Source organism: Ovis aries, chromosome 1 (assembly GCF_016772045.2).
Source record: "Ovis aries strain OAR_USU_Benz2616 breed Rambouillet chromosome 1, ARS-UI_Ramb_v3.0, whole genome shotgun sequence".
NCBI lineage: Eukaryota > Metazoa > Chordata > Mammalia > Artiodactyla > Bovidae > Ovis > Ovis aries.
The window spans coordinates 95,303,092-95,322,081 of NC_056054.1; the positions used below are offsets into that span (position 1 = coordinate 95,303,092).

The 18,990-nt window shown below is 38.4% G+C and overlaps 1 protein-coding gene across 5 annotated transcripts in view; it reads right to left on the reverse strand.

The window, feature by feature from the left end:
* The window catches only part of GDAP2 (ganglioside induced differentiation associated protein 2), a 94,364-nt gene that overhangs the window by 28,548 nt on the left and 46,826 nt on the right, over positions 1 to 18,990 (reverse strand). For all 5 annotated transcript variants that reach the window (XR_009597241.1, XM_027973604.3, XM_060401767.1 and 2 more), the window contains exons 9-13: positions 17,270 to 17,346; positions 16,421 to 16,497; positions 13,568 to 13,707; positions 13,218 to 13,272; positions 3,514 to 3,657 (exon numbers count right to left, since the gene is read on the reverse strand). Coding sequence is in view for 4 of the 5 variants with exons in the window: in XM_027973604.3 (XP_027829405.1) it covers positions 3,514 to 3,657; positions 13,218 to 13,272; positions 13,568 to 13,707; positions 16,421 to 16,497; positions 17,270 to 17,346 (493 nt within the window). In the remaining variant the exon portion in view is untranslated. The remainder of the gene's footprint in view (positions 1 to 3,513; positions 3,658 to 13,217; positions 13,273 to 13,567; positions 13,708 to 16,420; positions 16,498 to 17,269; positions 17,347 to 18,990) is intronic.

An 18,990-nucleotide genomic window follows, 5' to 3' on the forward strand; every position in this document is an offset into this window, starting at 1 on the left:
TATCTTAAAAATCAAGACAGTTTTAGCTGGACTCTAAATTAGATTTATGAGACTTAAGATTCATTTCCTGTTATTAAAGTATTTCTTTGACAAGTAACTTTTTTAGTAAGCTATAAACAAAAAAGTAAGATAACAATTAGGTATGAAGAATGAGGTAGGGTGAAAAACAGCATTGCTTGAAGGTATATTTACATTATAGTTCTGGAGCATTAAATCTATTCAGTATTAAACATAGTAGGAAGGTAAATGTTATTTGAGTGACTAAGTCAATCAAAAGCTTTGTATTCTTCAGAGCAGACGCTTTGGAGCAGAAATTGATCTGGGACCATAACCAGGAAAACAAAGAGAATATCTAGGAAAACTTTCTTTTTTTTTAAACTTTCTGATTATAAACCTGACGAGGAAGCAAAAAGGTAAAAAAAAAATTTTTTTTGGTAGAATCAAATCTGAAGATTGGCTACATTTTGGGATATTTGGGGAAAAAAAAATAATGGAAGTTTTTTTGTGTGTGTATTTTAGTATTTCCTACCAAGATCTGTTATACTAACCCCACCAGTATCTTCAATATGGACAGATGCTATGCTTAAGATACATGCCTGAAGAGAGAAATCCTGAAGTTCAACTAAAAAGAAACGGTTTACTATCCATCTTTAAGATTTCTCCATTTTATTCCAATATGGTATTTTTCTAAGCTTCCTATATTAACATTAAATTGTGATAAAGTAAGAAGGGAAAATCTAATTCTTAATGCCATGAAATAGATCTTTTATATTAGTCTCACACTGTGGAAGAGCCTTCTGAGCAATCAAATATTTTCTCTCTTTCTGGAAACAACTGTAAAACTTTGAAGAATTGTGACCAGGAAAATCTCTACACTCTCTTTTCTGACTATACGAATGCTGACCAGCTCCCTTTCTGAAATGGTCTCAGTACCATTTTGATCTAGATAGATAAAAATTACCTTCAAAAGTGCCTTTTAATCCTATACAATTTCTGTTGCTATTCTAAGTCACATAAGATCCAGAAAAATAGAAGCTGACTGCCAATAATGAACACTATATCGTATCTTCACCAAATAAACAATCTACCATGGGCAAAGCATTCTTGAACATGATAATCAAATTGACCAACAATACACTCATTTCCTTTTTTCTAAGCATATTTTTAATTCTTTCTAGGAAAGGAAAAACTTTTCTTTACAAGGAACTATCTATCCAATTTCTAGACCTTCACTTCAATGTCTCATTTGCTGTTCAGTCACTCAGTTTGTAACCCCATAGACTGCAGCGTGCCGGGCTTCCCCATCCTTCACTATCTCCCAGAGTATGCTCAAACTCATGTCCATTGAGTGGATGATGCCATCCAATCATCTCATCCTGTGTTGTCCCCTTCTCCTCCCATGCAGCACCTCAAACCTAATGTGTCACAAACTTAAGAGACCACCTGTCTCCTCTCTTTGAGCTTCCTAGTGCTGTTTCTCCAAACTGCTTCTCTGGGATGGTGGCAATAACATTCTCCAAGTCTTCCAAAGCAGAAATGTTGGCAGTTACCTCAGGCTTGTTTCCTCCTTTATTCCTCCCAGTGGCTGGCTGCTTGGTCTCCACACTGCTGGGGATCTCATTCCCTAAAATACCTAATTTTAACTATGCTTTAAGACCTTCACACCTCACCATCGTCACCACCACCACCTAGCTCCAGTCTCAGGCCTACCCTGGCTCCCTCGAACTGCCTCTTCCTTGTCTCCTTGCCTAGGGTCTTACTCTGTCTAATGCTTCGCTACATGGCTTCTTTAGCCATCTTTCTAAATAGAAGCACACGAGTTCTCTGTGTACAACACTCTCCACTGACCACAAAGGCACCAAAGGAGCGCGCCAGGATCTAGGGATGTGCTCTCTGCCTGCTCTGTCCACATCATCTCCTGACACCTTCAGCTGTTTCTTCTCTCTTCTTATTCCCCTCCTTGGCTTTAAGTATAGAGCACATAATATTTCAGTTTTAGAACGCTCTAGTAGGCAATGGCAACCCACTCCAGTACTCTTGCCTGGAAAACCCCATGGACGGAGGAGCCTGGTAGGCTTCAGTCCGTGGGGTTGCGAAGAGTCGGACACGACTGAGCGACTTAACTTTCACTTTTCACTTTCATGCATTGGAGAAGGAAATGGCAACCCACTCCAGTGCTCTTGCTGGAGAAGCTCAGGGATGGTGGAGCCTGGTGGGCTGCCGTCTACGGCGTCGCACAGAATCAGACACGACTGAAGTGACTTAGCAGCAGCAGTACAGATACAGAGAGATAATTCAGAGATGATGTTATATTACAGGTTATTTAATTTTAATAAAATTATTAATTAGGCCTGTATTTGATAGATTAGATCTTAAAAAAAAAAAAAATCAAACCTAAAAGCACATACATATAAGACAGGAAAACAAAACCAAGCTTGAGGATTGTGTTGATATCTAATGAAAGCCTTCTTTGCAGGCCCTTGAGTATATAGAATGGACTCCCCTAGTGGTTTAGTGGTAAACTATCTGCCTGCCAGCGCAGGAGATGTGGGTTCGATCCCTGTGTCAGGAAGAACCCACTCCAGTATTTTTGTCTGGAAAATCCAATGGACAGAGAAGCCTGACGGCCTACAGTCCATCAGGTCACAACAGTCAGACAGGACTCAGTACACCACATAAAGGGAAACAGAAATCGCATCTGAAGTTGGAGAAATTTTAGAGAAAAAATGTCTTGTAGAATATTTACTTTATATATGTTGTACAATAGTTAAGGAAGAATAATTCACTTAAAGCTTAAGATAACCTACAAATATATGCTCTGGTTCATCCCCCAAAATATGCAATCAGCAATAATTAAGTAAAGCAACTGATAATTGCCTTATTATCACTTGCCTTATTTGGCAAGCATGTTGCACTTTTTTGTTTTTAACTACTAAAGTGATAGTGCAAGTAACCACAAAGGACTAGAGCTCTGATGAAATTCTAGAGTAGCCATTTCTTAGTGTTTAATAGATTGATATAAGTAACAATGTTACTATTATTGGTTGACACTCTTACAAACATTATACAGATGGAACTTTTAGTAGGGTAAAGACTAAAATAGGCTACTTGGCTTACAATGAATGCTGAAAAATGCTGGATACCAACAGATTCTTCTGGTTCTATTTATGTAGATGAAAAGTCATTTAGTCTTAATAAAATTAGGCCTAGGTATGTCTCAGAGGTGGTGGAAAACTGACAATACAAGCAAGGATTGGATTTATACTTACAGCGAAAATGTTTCTCATTGAAAAGAGGGGGAAGGCCCTGGGGGGTAAGGCCTCTCTTAGAATCAAGCATTTTCCTAAAAGTTACCTTAGGAGAAGAATGTCAAATGATACTATCCAGTTTACTAAAACACATTAACTGTATCAACAGCATCTTATAATGAAAAGATTATGTGCTTAGACGAACTGCATTATAAAATAGTTACAATAATACTCTAGGTGAGGAAGAGTTCCTGGTACTTCTTACCCTGGCATCATATTCAAGGACGAAAGGAGGAAAGTCGATCTGTTCTGGAGAGATGGCAGAAAACAGCTGGTGGAGGCTGTCCACATGGTGGATTTTGTCCTTCAGTCCTGAGACAGAAAAGGTGGTAAAAAACCATGTTGATACCTGATTAATAGAAGGAAAAAAAAATGATTTAAGCCAGTGGCAAGAATCAGAAATACACACACGATCTTGAAAATTTATGTTAGATAAAAACGATTTCAGAATTGAAGTTGATATCAAAAAAATCTTGTCATAAGCAGTGTTTTTTGAAATGCAGGTCATAGTGCATCACTGAATTATGCAATCAGTTTAGTGGACTGTGAACAGCATTAAGAACAAAAAGAAATGTGCTAGAGCAACAATTATTAAGGAACGCAGCAAGAATGAGCTGTCTCCTGAAGCGTCAGTTTCTGTTATATGTCTGTGTGCTCCTGTGCCCACAGTGTCTTGTGATGTGATACAATGTGCTTTTTGTTGTGGGTAGTGGTCAAAACCATTGCACTCTGATGGAATACTGACTCACTGGTACTGTGAAAATGTTTAATACTTCCAAACCTCAGAAACACTTTTCACTTTTTAAAAAATGAGATTGAAACTTTTTGCCAATTTTTGAGACATTTATTTTTCAGTTGACACTTGGCACCGAATCTCTCAAAGTGCATTTTCTGTGGATGAGCCACTCTTGCTCATTTTACTTCACAATATGCAGTTTTTCTATAAAAGCTAACCTGCAAAATTTGCTCATTGCAAAAAAAGAAAACACAGAATTCTTGACAGCAAACAATACTGGCATGAACTAGGCAATAGCTAGAACTTACAAATTATTGTTCATCGATCCAAACTGACCATCATAAATAGTCTTGCTTACCACAGGCTTGAACAACAGTCCCATGAGGTAGGTACAATGTTACTGCTATCCCCGTTTATAAAAGAAGGCAACCTATGTATGTGAATTCTCCCTGCACTGGCACGGCACATTGCAAGATACAACTGGGTACATTATAAATACACTACATGACACTTTGGGCAACTGCCAATCATTTTGTTAGTTTCTCTTTAACACCCTAACATGTTTTTCAGGGCTTGTTCCAAACCTTTCACATATTCCCAGTCCCTAATGCAAAATACTTTCTTCATGCTTACTTATGAGAAAAAGCATGGACTAACAGAGCCAACACTGAACTTATCTTTATCAGAATCTTGCCCAAACTTCCAGATTTGGCAGAGACCCATCTCCATTTCTCCCTGACAGCTCCAAACAGATTATCCCATCTATTGAATTCTCACAACCTTATGTTTAAATCTCATGTACAGCACTTACTTCTATTTCACAGGAATAGAATAGTTTCTTATAATTTCCCTAGCAATTGGCAGGCAATCATAGCATGGTCTAAAGTTTTAAAAGTTACAGACAGAACCATGAATTCATTGAAAAAGAATGAATGAATGACGACAAGGTCTATTTCATAATGAGTTTTATGACCTGGGTCACTATTCTATTTTGGCTATACTATGAGTGACTAGTATAGGGCTCAATAATAACATTACCCTCCGTACCCTCTCACCTTAACAAGTTTTATTTGGAGGGTGGTGGAGGGAAGGGGGATGCACTCAGCCTTTCTAGAACACGGTGAGTTAATATAAATCAAATTAGGCAGTCATTTAATTACACAACAATACCCAGTTTTTTTACATCATTAAAAAAAAAAATACAGGCTGTTATATACCTAACTGATATGAACTTCTGCAAACTCGATGAGTGAAAATTCTGGACTAGGATACAACCAGCCAAGAGTTAGCTGATAAATTAGTAAGAGCTACAGAGAGGGCATGGAGATTTCAGAGATCCTGGGAAGAGTTCAAGAGAATAAGACTGCAGAGTCAGAACAGAGAAGTATCTCAAGGATGTATCAGGAGGTGCATTTGCACAAGAAGTTATACATTTCCTGGGAATCTACTAAGTTCTAAGCATTGTGCACAGCTGTCAGTAATACAGGGTAACAGTGATGTGGCCATTCCTCTAATGTAAATGAGGAAACAGTGGAAACAGTGTCAGACTTTATTTTTCTGGGCTCCAAAATCACTGCAGATGGTGATTGCAGCCATGGAATTAAAAGACACTTACTCCTTGGAAGAAAAGTTATGACCAACCTAGACAGTATATTCAAAAGCAGAGACATTCCTTTGCTGACTAAGGTCTGTCTAGTCAAGGCTATGGTTTTTCCAGTGGTCATGTATGGATGTGAGAGTTGGACTTTGAAGAAGGCTGAGCACCGAAGAATTGATGCGTTTGAACTGTGGTGTTGGAGAAGACTCTTGAGAGTCCCTTGGACTGCAAGGAGATCCAACCAGTCCATTCTGAAGGAGATCAACCGTGGGATTTCTTTGGAAGGAATGATGCTAAAGCTGAAACTCCAGTACTTTGGCCATCTCATGCGAAGAGTTGACTCATTGGAAAAGACTGATGCTGGAAGAGATTGGGGGCAGGAGGAGAAGGGGACGACAGAGGATGAGATGGCTGGATGGCATCACTGACTCGATGGACGTGAGTCTGAGTGAACTCCGGGAGTTGGTGATGGACAGGGAGGCCTGGTGTGCTGCGATTCATGGGGTCGCAAAGAGTCGGACACGAATGAGCGACTGAACTGAACTGAACTGAAAGGAGCCAGCTGGTAAGCAGAATAACAATCTCCTAAGGCCAAAAAAACACAAAGCTAAATGCAATGAATGGTTCAAGGACATACCCAACTACCTGTCCTAGGCAAGGCACTGTGCTACTTGGATAAAAGTATAAAATTATGGAGCCAGAAGAAACGACACAGTGAATTAGTGTTCCACGGTCTCTTATCTCAGGACATTTTTACATGCTGCTTTGTTTACTTCTAAACCCTTTTTCTTCAATTCTTTGCCTAGTGAAAAACTGTCCTTCAGAGCTCAGGTTAGAATTCATCTCCATAAGAAAGCTTTCACTGACCATCCTCCACCCGAAGTGCGAGACGCAGCTTTCCGCTAAGAGTTCCAACAACACTATGTTACTCATATTACTGTGTAACTGACATTCTCTGTGGTAGTAGCTGATTCTTTCAACCAATTCCCCCTGTGGGCATTGTCTCCTTTAACACTATATTTATAGGGTCTAACCAAAGCCCAACATGAAAAGTAAGGAATTCAATATATGTTGAAAGAATTAAATAGTTTCTGGACTTCCTACTTTACTATGTAGGGATGGTCTAATATTCTTCCAATCTACAATAGAAACAAATGTACTTCACTCTGGGCCCAGTCTCTTCATCTACAAAATGCGGAAGTTATACCTGAATGATTTTTAAGTCCCTCTTAGTTATACAGTTCCATGAACGGACTCGACTACGCTGCACATACTGACATGGTGAGGGGTGGTGGTAAATTCAAAGAGAAGGCTGGGCTTAGGAAGAATGGACAGTGATCATATACACTCAGTATCTGAAGGACAAACACATTTCTCCATTGCATTTCCCCCCCATTTCCCCCCGTTACCTCCCTTACATTCTTCAGACATTAACAAGAGAATGTTACTCAAAGCAGACAGAAGTGGAAACTTAGTTAAGAGTTTTCTGTCAGGGAGACCCAAGAGCATTGTCTTCAGTTTTTTTGTTTTGTTTATTTTTATAAAGCTCAGCTTTTAATTTTCAATTTAGTTCAGTTTAGTAGCTCAGTTGTGTCCAACTCTTTGCGACCCCATGGACTGCAGCACGCGAGGCCTCCTTGTCCATCACCAACTCCCGGAGTTTACTCAAACTCATGTCCATCGAGTTGGTGATGCCATCCAACCATCTCATCCTCTGTCATCCCCTTCTCCTCCCACCTTCATGTTTCCAAGCATCAGGGTCTTTTCAAATGAGTCAGTTCTTTGAATCAGGTGGCCAAAGTACTGGAGTTTCAGCTTCAGCATCAGTCCTTCCAGTGAATATTCAGGACTGATTTCCTTTAGGATGGACTGGTTGGATCTCTGTGCTATCCAACGGACTCTCAAGGAGCAGTGGCGGCAGAGGTGTGGGGTGGCAGTGGCCTGCTGCAGGGTCAGGGGCACTGAGTGCAGCAGTGCTGCATGGGACCTTCTGAAGGAGGTCACCATTATCTTCATTACCTCCACCATAGTTTGGCCTCAGGTCAATTAACAGGGAGGGAACACAGCCCTGCCCTTCAACAGAAAATCGGATTAAAGATTTACAAGCATGCACCCATCACAACAAGACCCAGTTTCCCCCTCAGTCAGTCTCTCCCATCAGGAAGCTTCCATTAGCCTCTTATCCTTCTCCATCAGAAGTCAGACAGACTGAAAACCACAATCACAGAAAACTAACCAATCTGATCACATGGACCACAGACTTGTCTAATTCAATGAAACTATAAGCCATGCTGTGTAGGGTCACCCAAGACAGATGGGTCATAGTGGAGAGCTCTGACAAAACGTGGTCCACTGGAGAAGGGAATAGCAAACCATTTCAGTATTCTTGCCTTGAGAACCCCATGAACAGTAATTTTCAGTTACTTACAACGTAAGTCATACATATACATTTATTTAGGTAAATTTGCATTACTCAGTATGTAGATATTTTTAAAAACAGAAGAAAGGTTTTCAGGTAAGAATACTGGAGCGGGTAGCCATTCCCTTCTTGAATGGTTCTTCCTGACCCAGGGATTGAACCCAGGTCTTCCAAACATGGAGGCAGATTCTTTACCATTTGAGCCACCTGGGAAGCCCAAAGAAAACTAAACATTTGAGAAAAAGACTGCTGAAATAGTCTGTGAATTGCAGAAATTCTTTCACCCAATTATTCACAAGTGCAGAGCCAAGAACATGGGACCACAAAACAACATAAACTAGGAAAAGATTGTTCACATGTGTGCACTCTAGTGATCTAATAGAGCCAGAATCAACAGTGGGTTTAAATATTATTAGTTTGTATCCTATTAGGAAATATCAAAAAAGAAAGAGAGCAGTGATTTATACGAGCAGTCAATTTATTATCACTTTGGGTGGAGTGCACTGGAAAAGATTTGAGAAGTATGGAAATCAGAAGAGTGTGATTCAGTTGTTTTATTATCCCTTGATTTTTTTCACCTCATTCTTTTATAATTACAACCACTCCATTTACAGTTTTTGACTTAGTATAAAATAATGGTGGATTTCTTTACATATGAGCTTTATTCTCTCAGTCCTCCAATGCTTTCTCCAGGCCAAAGTATTATGGAAAGGTAACAAAATGGTTCTCACTTCATACATTTTCCCTTCAGCCTCTGCCCAACCTGTCATTCACACTGACTCCTACAAGAAGCAGTTTTGGTGATAGCCAAAGTGACTGACTCTAACACTGAAACTTCTGGTAATGTTTATCCACTGATGTCACAGCGAGGGAAGGATAGCTGTTCACTCTCTCGTGTGGGGGATGAAAGGTTAAGTCAGATCTTCGAAAACAGTGGCTATATATTTTCATAAGTCTGGTGAATTCACAAAGAAATGCTCTTTAGATAAGTTTGAATTTGTGATAGAAGTAAAAAACAGTTTTTACCATTAAAAAATTATGAAAATGTTCCAACATTTATCAAAGTTGAAAGAATTTTACAAGGGACATAAGTACAGAAACCACTTAGACAATCATTAACATTTTCCTTATGTTTTCTTAAAAAAAAATTTTTTTTTATTAGTTCTGTCATTCATAATAAATTATTAGGATTCAACATTTTCTAGCTTTATGAATAGATACTGAGGACCACAAAAACATCTTTTAAATTTTAGCCATTCTAGTAGGAATGTAATATCTCACGTTGCTTTCATTTGTACTTTTCCAATAACTAATCGTCCTCGACATCTTTTCATCTGCTTACTTGCCATCTGTATATCTTCTGGTTAAGCCAGATTTTTGTACAAATCTTTTGACTATTTCTAAACTGTTTCCTTATTACTTACAGATTTCTTTACATATTCAAAAGACAAGACCTTTATTAGATAAATGTTTAATTTACAAAGATTTTCTCTTAGGCTGCAGATGATCTTTTCACTCTCTTCAGTTCAGTCGCTCAGTCGTGTCTGACTCTTTGTGACCCCATGAATTGCAGCACGCCAGGCCTCCCTGTCCATCACCAACTCCCAGAGTCTACCCAAACCCATGTCCATCGAGTCGGTGATGCCATCCAGCCATCTCATCCTCTGTCATCCCCTTCTCCTCCTGCCCCCAATCCTTCCCAGCATTAGGGTCTTTTCCAATGAGTCAACTCTTAGCATGAGGTGGCCAAAGTATTGGAGTTTCAGCTTTAGCATCAGTCCTTCTCATTAACACCCAGGACTGATCTCCTTTAGGATGGACTGGTTGGATCTTCTTGCAGTGCAAGGGACTCTCAAGAGTCTTCTCCAACACCACAGCTCAAAAGCATCAATTCTTCGGCACTCAGCTTTCTTCACAGTCCAACTTTCACATCCATACATGACCACTGGAAAAACAATAGCCTCAACTAGATGGACCTCTGTTGGCAAAGTAATGTCTCTGCTTTTGAATATGCTATCTAGGTTGTTCATAACTTTTCTTCCAAGGAGTAAGCGTCTTTTAATTTCATGGCTGCAATCACCATCTGCAGTGATTTTGGAACCCCCCCAAAATAAAGTCTGACACTGTTTCCACTGTTTTCCCATCTATTTGCCATGAAGAGATGGGACCAGATGCCATGGTCTTAGTTTTCTGAATGTTGAGCTTTAAGCCAACTTTTTCACTCTCCTTCACTTTCATCAAGAGGCTTTTTAGTTCCTCTTCACTTTCATTCTCTTAACTATCTTCAAAACAGCAGAAGTTTTTAATTTTAATAAAGTTCAATTTTTTTATAGATTATGCTTTTGGTGTTAATTTAAGAAATAACTTGCTTTACTCAAGGTCACACAAACCTTTTTCTCCTATACTTTCTTCTAGAAGTTGAAAACATTTTATGTTTTACATTTAGGTCCTTGATTCATTCTCAGTTAACTTTGTACATGACGCAAGTCACAGATCAAAGTTCACTTTTTTTGCATATTGATATTCAATTGTTCCAATATCATTTGTTGAACAGACTATCCTTTTTCCACTGACCCAACTTTGCACTTTTGAAAAGATCAGTTATCCATATATATGTGAATCTATTTCTGGATTCTTTAATTCTGCTCTGTTGATCAATTTGTCTACCTTCATGCCCATACCTCAGAGAAGGCAATGGCAACCCATTCCAGTACTCTTGCCTGGAAAATCCCACAGACAGAGGAGCCTGGTAGGCTGCAGTCCATGGGTTGCAAAGAGTTGGACACGACTAAGTGACTTCACTTTCACTTTTCACTTTCATGCATTGGAGAAGGAAACGGCAACCCACTCCAGTATTCTTCCCTGGAGAATCTCAGGGACGGGGGAGCCTGGTGGGCTGCCGTCTCTGGGGTCGCAGAGAGTCGGACACGACTGAAGCGACTTAGCAGCAGCAGCAGCATGCCCATACCTCACTGTCTTGAGTACTGCAGCTTTAGAATTAGCACTGAAAGCAGATAGTGTTGGTCCTGCAACCATGTTCTTTTCCTGAGTTGTTTTGGCTATTTTAGATTCTTTGCATTTGAATTGGTCAATTTCTACCAAAAAAAAGCTTGCTGAAATTTTGGTTAGGACTGAGTTGAACCTATAGCTTCAGCAAGAAATGACAATTTAACAATATTAAGCTTTCTAATCCATACATACAGTATATGTCTTCATTTATTTAGGTCTGTTTTAATGTATGTCATCAATGTTTTACAGCATACAGTGGGCTACCGTCCATGGGGTCACAAAGAGGCAGACACAACTGAGCAACTACTACTAATATTACTAACTTGTACAATGTATCAGTCTTTCACGTTTTTTGTCATATTCATCATTAAGTACTTAATATTTTTGATGCTAGTGTGAATTATAATGCTTTTTAAATTTCAAAGTATTTCTTTCTAATATGGATAATAGATTTCTGAATATTGATCTTAAACCCTGAAATACTGCTAAAAAGTTACTCATTAATTCTAGTATTAATAGCTTTTCTGAGGATACTACAAGGTTTTCCACATAGATAATCATGTCATCTGTCAATCAAGACAGTTTTTTTTACTCCTTTCTAAATTGAGATGCTTTTTGTTCCTTTCTCTTGCCATATTAACACTGGCTAGCCCCTCTAGTACCATTCTGAGTACAAGTGGGAAACGGCAGGCTTTCTTGCAAAAGACATACTAAAAATCTAGCTAATCCTTCTCTGTGTCTCCATTTAAGAAAAAACTTCAGTAGCTACTGGATGAATGAAAAAGAAAATGGATGATGAAATTTTGGGAAATAGTCAAGCATTACTTCTGTAAGTGCTATAGAAAAAAAAAAAAAAAAATTAGCCACCTGCTGAACATAATGAAATTAACTTGCCCAAGAGTGGAGAAGTTAATAGTATGCTATCTGGTAAGGCTATGCAGTCAGAAGTCAATTGAATGAAGAGCAGGAAAGACAATTATAAGCGATTTAATTGACTACTCAGACATTTTATGTTTTTAAAAGAGCCTGACCAAGCATAAGCATAGCACTTAATACTGTGCTGTTGTAACACTGAGGGACCAAAAGGAAATTTGCAGCTTTTAAAAGAATTATCTAAAACATTTCATGCAAAATTTAAAGATGGTATTTCAATGAGAAACAACAATTTTATAAACAGTGACAAATTTCCCAAAGTGGAAAACATTCTCATCGAAGTCTTCACTCATCTTAGTTATGAAATATAATGAGGACTTTTCACTACTTATCTTAATTTCTCTACAGCACTTTAAAATAACAACTGTTTCTACCATCTCTGATGCTTTGCCCATCCACTGGCTTCCACAGCATTAGTCAACCTTGGTTCTCCTGCTGCTTTTTTGATTACTTCTTGGTTTCCTTCCCTGATCCCAGTGCTCTGTCTTCAGCTGTTGTCTTTGGTCTAAGTCTGTGGTTTTATTCATTAACACTTTTAAAGAGTTAAAGCTCTATTTACTTGATGATGACTCTCAAAATTTACATCCCAATCCATGACTGCTGTATCTGATGACTTGTAGGAGTACCTACTAGTGGCAGGATTGGTCAGAGAGGTTTCTTTTTTTCTTTTTTACATAAAGTAATTATTAAGCTGAGATCTGAAGGATAAAATAGGAATTAGCCAGGAAGAGGGGCAGGAAAAAGCCCAGATTAACTAAGAGCTGTGCTTAGTCGCTCAGTCATGTCCAACCTCTTTGAGACCCCATGGACTGTAGCCCACCAGGTTCCTCTGTCCACGGGGATTCTACAGGCAAGAATACTAAAGTGGGTTGCCATGCCATCCTTCAGGGGATCTTTCCAACCCAGGAATCGAACCCAGGTCTTGTGCATTGTAGGTGGATTCTTTATCATCTGAGCCATCAGGTAAGCCCAAACAAAGACCACAGAGAGGCAAGGACAGAGGGGCTAATGGCTTGTAAAGGTCACTGACAAAGACATCTGAGTTACATGGGACCAAAACATTAGGACAACTAGAGATCCCTTAAAAATGAAGGGTAAACAAGGAAATTAGCAGTCACAATGGTAACAGCAAGAATTAAGATGATGAAATATATCTTAATATGCAGGTATGTAGTGCACTTAACGTCAAGATTTAGCAGAAAGAAAAATACCTACCTTTGAACGAAATGTTGGATGAACAAAATAAACAGCTTTCAAATTCCTCTTGTACCTGATTCAAAACAAACAAACAAAAAGGGTCAGTATACTAAAACCAATCACCATTATGAACAATTAACTCTTTCTGCAGGAGTTTAGAAGCAGGAAAAAGTTTACAGATGAATTTACTCTGACACAAAATAAACTGGAATTAAGGGGAGACTCCTATTATTAAAATACGCAATCAATACATTATAAAAATCTGTTATATGAACTATCCTTTCACAGAATATACAACAATGTTTGCTACTGCTTAATACTGGGAAAGGAAAAAGCTAGTGACCCCCTTCAAAACTTGAGAAACTGACTTGACATCGACGACGTCATAGAGTTTCTTCAGGAAGTCTGAGTCCAGGTGGTTGTACTCGCTGGTCAGGGTGTGGAAATACACTAACACATATTCCTTCACAGCAATGTGGTCCATTACGTGGATGAAATATAAGAGAGCCTAGAAGAAAGAGGAATAAAAGTAACGGTCACTTTGTATAGTAGTCTGTCTCATAGCGAGTGTGTGTGCGTGTGTGTGTGTGCGTGTGTGCGTGTGTGCGCTCGGCTGTGTCTAACTCTCTGCGACCCCATGGACCATAACCTGCCAGGCTCCTCTGTCCATGGGATTTTCTAGGCAAGAATATTGGAGTGGGTTGCCATTTCTTACTCCAGGGGATTTGCCTGACCCAGGGATCGAACCTACATCTCTTGTATCTCCTCCACTGGCAGGTGGATGCTTTACTAATGTGCCACCTGAGGCCAAGAGAGAAAAAAAACCCAGGAGCTTAATCTAATATGTGCTCCAGACACTGCAGACATCAGGAACAAGTCTCTCTTCAAAAAGATCTTCCCAGAATGCTATGGTACGTTCCCTTTCTGTCCTAATTGATGGAGGAGAGTATCTCCCTCCTCTCAAATGAGCTCTTGGTATATACAAAAGAGCTCTTCAGTCAACAACCAGGTCTTTTCTCTCTGGGATAATGATTTCAAAACCGTTAGAGAATTTCTAGACTTTTAATCATTCTTGAAGGTTCTACCTGAGTTCAGTGACAAAACTTTGCAGTCTCCACTGAGATACGGACTCATGCCTCACATGGCTCACTATGAGGGCTAATCTGTTCAGCATCTTTAACACTGAACTGAATGAGGAAAATGAGAACAGGTTTAGTGAGCAGAAGGCAGTAGGCTGGGCAGCACTTCTACTGACTCAAACTTAATGTGACCTGGATCAGTTAGAAAAGTATGCCATTACAAGAAGGATGAAATTTAAGAGAAGCATTAAGTTCAAAGCAGAGATACAACATGGGCAGGGCCAGCATGACCCACTGATGTAGCTATAAACAACGACACACAGGACGCTGAGAGGCAGCCACTGAAGGATTACTATCAAACAGGCTATTTCCCCACTTTTGCCTCAGGGGAGTCCTTGGCATTCACACGAATGGACTGCTAAGGATTAGTTAGCATGGGTCCAACTGCTACCAGAGCAGAGGGAGGAGGGCACTAAGGAAACACATCTTATTTCCAGTCATTAGCTGGTTTGGGCCTCACAATATAAATGAAGTGATATATCATAAACATTCAGAACACCATGCAAATACCCGTCAGAATCAAAGAGGTTTACGCTTTTATTGGTATGAATCACATTATTAATGCTGTGAATAAATGTCATACTGATAACTATAAATAGCTGAGTATTTAAGGGGTGTGTGTATGTGTGTATGTGCTTATTATTTCTGCTCTTACCAGAGTGCTTCTGGTCCTCTTTCTGTCCACTTACCACCTCCTGCCCAGGGCAATTAAGATACCCATTTTCAGCTTCAAATTCTCCATCTTTAACTTAAATTTTTTCATTTATAAAGAAGTATAGCCACATGACAGAAAAATATAGAAAAGAAATTCTCCCTAAAATTACGAAATCCAGTTTAAGATACTGACTTCCAGTTTTGACCTTTATGCTTAAACTCCCGTCCTGCTTCCCTTGCCCCAAAAAAGGTCAATGTGTACATACTATGTATCACTTTTTCTTCTATTGATACTATATCATAAACATTTTTTTATAGTACTTAACCTCATAACCATGATTTTTTCAGGGTCACAGAACATTCCATTTATGGATGCAAAATAATGAACTTAACAGAATTTGTTATTTTGTGTCACAAATGAGCCTGTGAGTAACATGCCAGATTCAAGGCTTTCCCAATTTTTTCTTTAATCTAAATATCAGGGACTAGGACTCTATGGGCTTAGCCAGGTGTAATCATCTGCTTTTGCACAATGGTGTTTTATCTTAAAATTGTAGGCAGCTTTTACACTTTTGAGTCCTTTCTTTTTTTAACTATAGTTAAAAATTATTTATTAAAGTGAGTCTCTTCCTTTACAGTCAATTTCTATTACGACTAATCTTCTAGGATGATCTATGTATTTATCCTTTGGATTCGACTGTCCCTTGCCCAAGTATTCCACAATTTGGGCAGTTTCTTGGCCAATAGCTATTTTCATTCTTAGGATTACTTCCTTAGTAGTTAGTACAAATTCTCAGAAATTACTAGGTCACTTTGATAGTTTTAATTAATCTTTGATGACAATGATTATTATTTAAAAGTAATGGCTAAAAAATAAAAGTAATGGCTAATTTTGAAGGTGAAAAAAGATACCTCATTTTAATTGACCTTTTTTTTTTCACTACTAATCAGGTTGAACATTTTCTTATTTACTAGTAATACCGTTTCTTCTGCTATGAATCATCTGTTTCTGTTCTTTAACTTCAAAAGAAGGGATTACGAAATGACGACATCTTGGGTTAACTACATCTCTGGTTTCGTCTCTTCAGATAGATTCTCAAAAGTTTACGTTTCTTTTTTCAAGAAAGGCAGATAATACAGAATGAGTCCAACCAAAAACTTGCCGTTTACATCATGCCTAAAACACAGTAGCTGAATTTTTGGAAACCCCATTGTGGCATTTCAGGATTCTGTTTCTCCGAGAACACAAGGCCAGATCCCCGACTGACGGAAATGGTGTGCGCCACCCTGTAGAACCGCGGCTGCCACTCAGTCACAGACATGCAACTCTGTCTCAGCTCATACTCTAAGCCCTGACTCCAAACTCATACCCTACTTATTTTTTAAAAATCAATGTTATTTATAAAACAAAGCCTCTTTATGGCTTACCTTGTCCATGTCTATTAACGTTACAGGAATGTTTCTTCCAACTACCACCATCACCGTGCGACCACAGTTATCCACACCTACAAACAGGAAATGTGATCAGCACCCAGAAACTTTATTCCAAGAGTATTACTTGTCCTGGGCTCTGACCTTATAAAAATATTCTAAACAAATGTAAAAGACGAAAAACTAGAATATAAGCTTTCCAAATTTCATCTTCGGATTTCTTTCACTAGATGGAAAATCACTTTTTAATTTTTTTTTCAGCTTCATGAAGTTTTGATGACTGCCCTTGCTTTTAAGGTAAGCCCTCTTATAGGTTTTAAATCTGGGCAAACCAAAGGTAAGGTCACAGGATAAAGATCATTTTATAAATAGCTTTCTATTTAAGTTAACTAATAACGTTAGTGATCCAAGAAAAACTAAATGGAACTCAAATCTGAAAATTAACAAGTACTGCCTGGAAAAGAAATATAAAGGGGAAATCTGATAACTTTCACTGTCTCTGTTATATATTTATATAATGTTTGAATTCTGTATAAAGAGATAATGGTACTTTAAAACTAGGAAAAAATTTATAAGACACAAAAAAGGAAAAAAAAAGGACTTCATTTAAGAAATGAAGTTGGCCAATATAGAATAACTAGCTGAAAATCTTACAGGTTGATATGATATTTTTAACATATTGATGATGAGCAAAACCTACCTTCACTGTACCAAAAAAAACAAAAAACAAAAACAACTATATATAGTCAAAATGGGCAAAATCAGAGAAGAATGAAGTCCATAATAGCATACCAAATAATGTCTTTTAATCAGTAAAAGAATAAGTTACCATGTCTTTAAGCTCACCTGTTTGGTATAAGGCTTTTAGAGAAGCAATATCAGATAGATCCTCAGATCTTGCTTGACACAACCAGCGATTATAACTAGAGAAATAAAGGATATAATTATAATAAACAGTTGTAAATCTATAAATGAGACCTGTTTTTAGTTTAAAGAATGCTTTATTATAATGAGGAAGGAGTTAAAGAGGCTGTTACACTATGCTGAATCTCTACGGTTATTAAAAAACAAAACAGATGAGTTACTGAGAAAGGAAGATGTTCACACCAGACGACTTTTAAAATTATTTTTTGAGCAAATGAAGGCTACTCATATAATTGGCTAAGATACCAAGCACTCAAACTAACGTTGTTTTTAAAATACTATTATTTTCCTCTACTTGAAAGAAAATGCAAATAAAGCTTAAAGCAATAGCAGTTTTCCACAAGAGATGTTCACTCATTCGACGAAGACTTACTGACTGCTTACTTCATGAGAGGTATTGAGAATACTCTAGTGAATGGACATGGTCAGACACTCAAGGAATTTACTTTTCAGAAGAAAAACAGCTAAGTGTTGTACATGTTTTGCCAGATCACAAAGAAACTAGGTAATTTTTTTCTGGGAAGTCCAGGCTTATTTAATGACTGACCAATCACACTAGCTCTGCTGATACTCCATATACCAGATCATAGAGACTGCATTTTGGCTTTGGCTAAGAGAATGTTAAAATTGGAAAAAACATTAAAAATCTCAAAGAGCTTTTAGGCTCTGAAGCTTTTAGGTCTCATCTGGCAACATCCTACAACATTAAAAACAACAACAAAACTAAACCAGGAGAGAGGATATTTGGGTTCTCATCTTATCACTTTCTGTGCAACCTTAATAAAGACACTTCAGCTCTATGGACCTTAGTTTCCTGATCTGCGAAACCGTGTTTCTGCAGAACACCTTTCAGCTATAAAACCACACAACTAAGGATATTTAATAGGAAGGCTATTACATAGGGGCCTCCCTGGTGGCTCAGAGGTTAAAGCGTCTGCCTGCAGTGCGGGAGACCTGGGTTTGATTCCTGGGTCGGGAAGATCCCTTGGAGAAGGAAATGGCAACCCACTCCAGTATTCTTGCCTGGAGAATCCCAAAGACGGAGAAGCCTGGTGGCCTACAGTCCGGGGGGTTCGCAAAGAGTTGGATACGACTGAGCGACTTCACTTCACTTCTATTACACAGGGACTGTAATCAACAAGTGATATGCCTGCTAGGTTCATGGAAACTGCTGCTTGTGAAGAATAAACTTAGTATTGGGAATTCCCTGGCAGTCCAGTGTTTAGGACTCTTGTGTTAGATTCCTGGTCTGGGAATGTAGATTCCACAAGCCATGCAGCGTGGCCAAACATTTATTAAAAACTGAAAAACAAAAAAAAAACCCCACTTAGTACTGCACAGTTCTATGGTCTGCCTTTTTAAATTTAGAAACATACCCACCTGTGCTAACTGAATTTAAAGTCAACAGCTCTTAGTGTTAGTTTAAGATACAATGTGCAAGTCAAGAAAGGATCTATGTTTATTTTAGTTCTCCCTATTCATATGTACAATTCCATATTTTCACACAGAGCTATTTCCCAGGTTATTTACACTAATCCCCCAACTGTACTGCTTTCTAATTGTTTTATGATTAAACCATCTCCATATCAAGACTAAAGAGAATAGTATGTCTTAAGTGTCTTATAAGCACCACAGGTTATAAC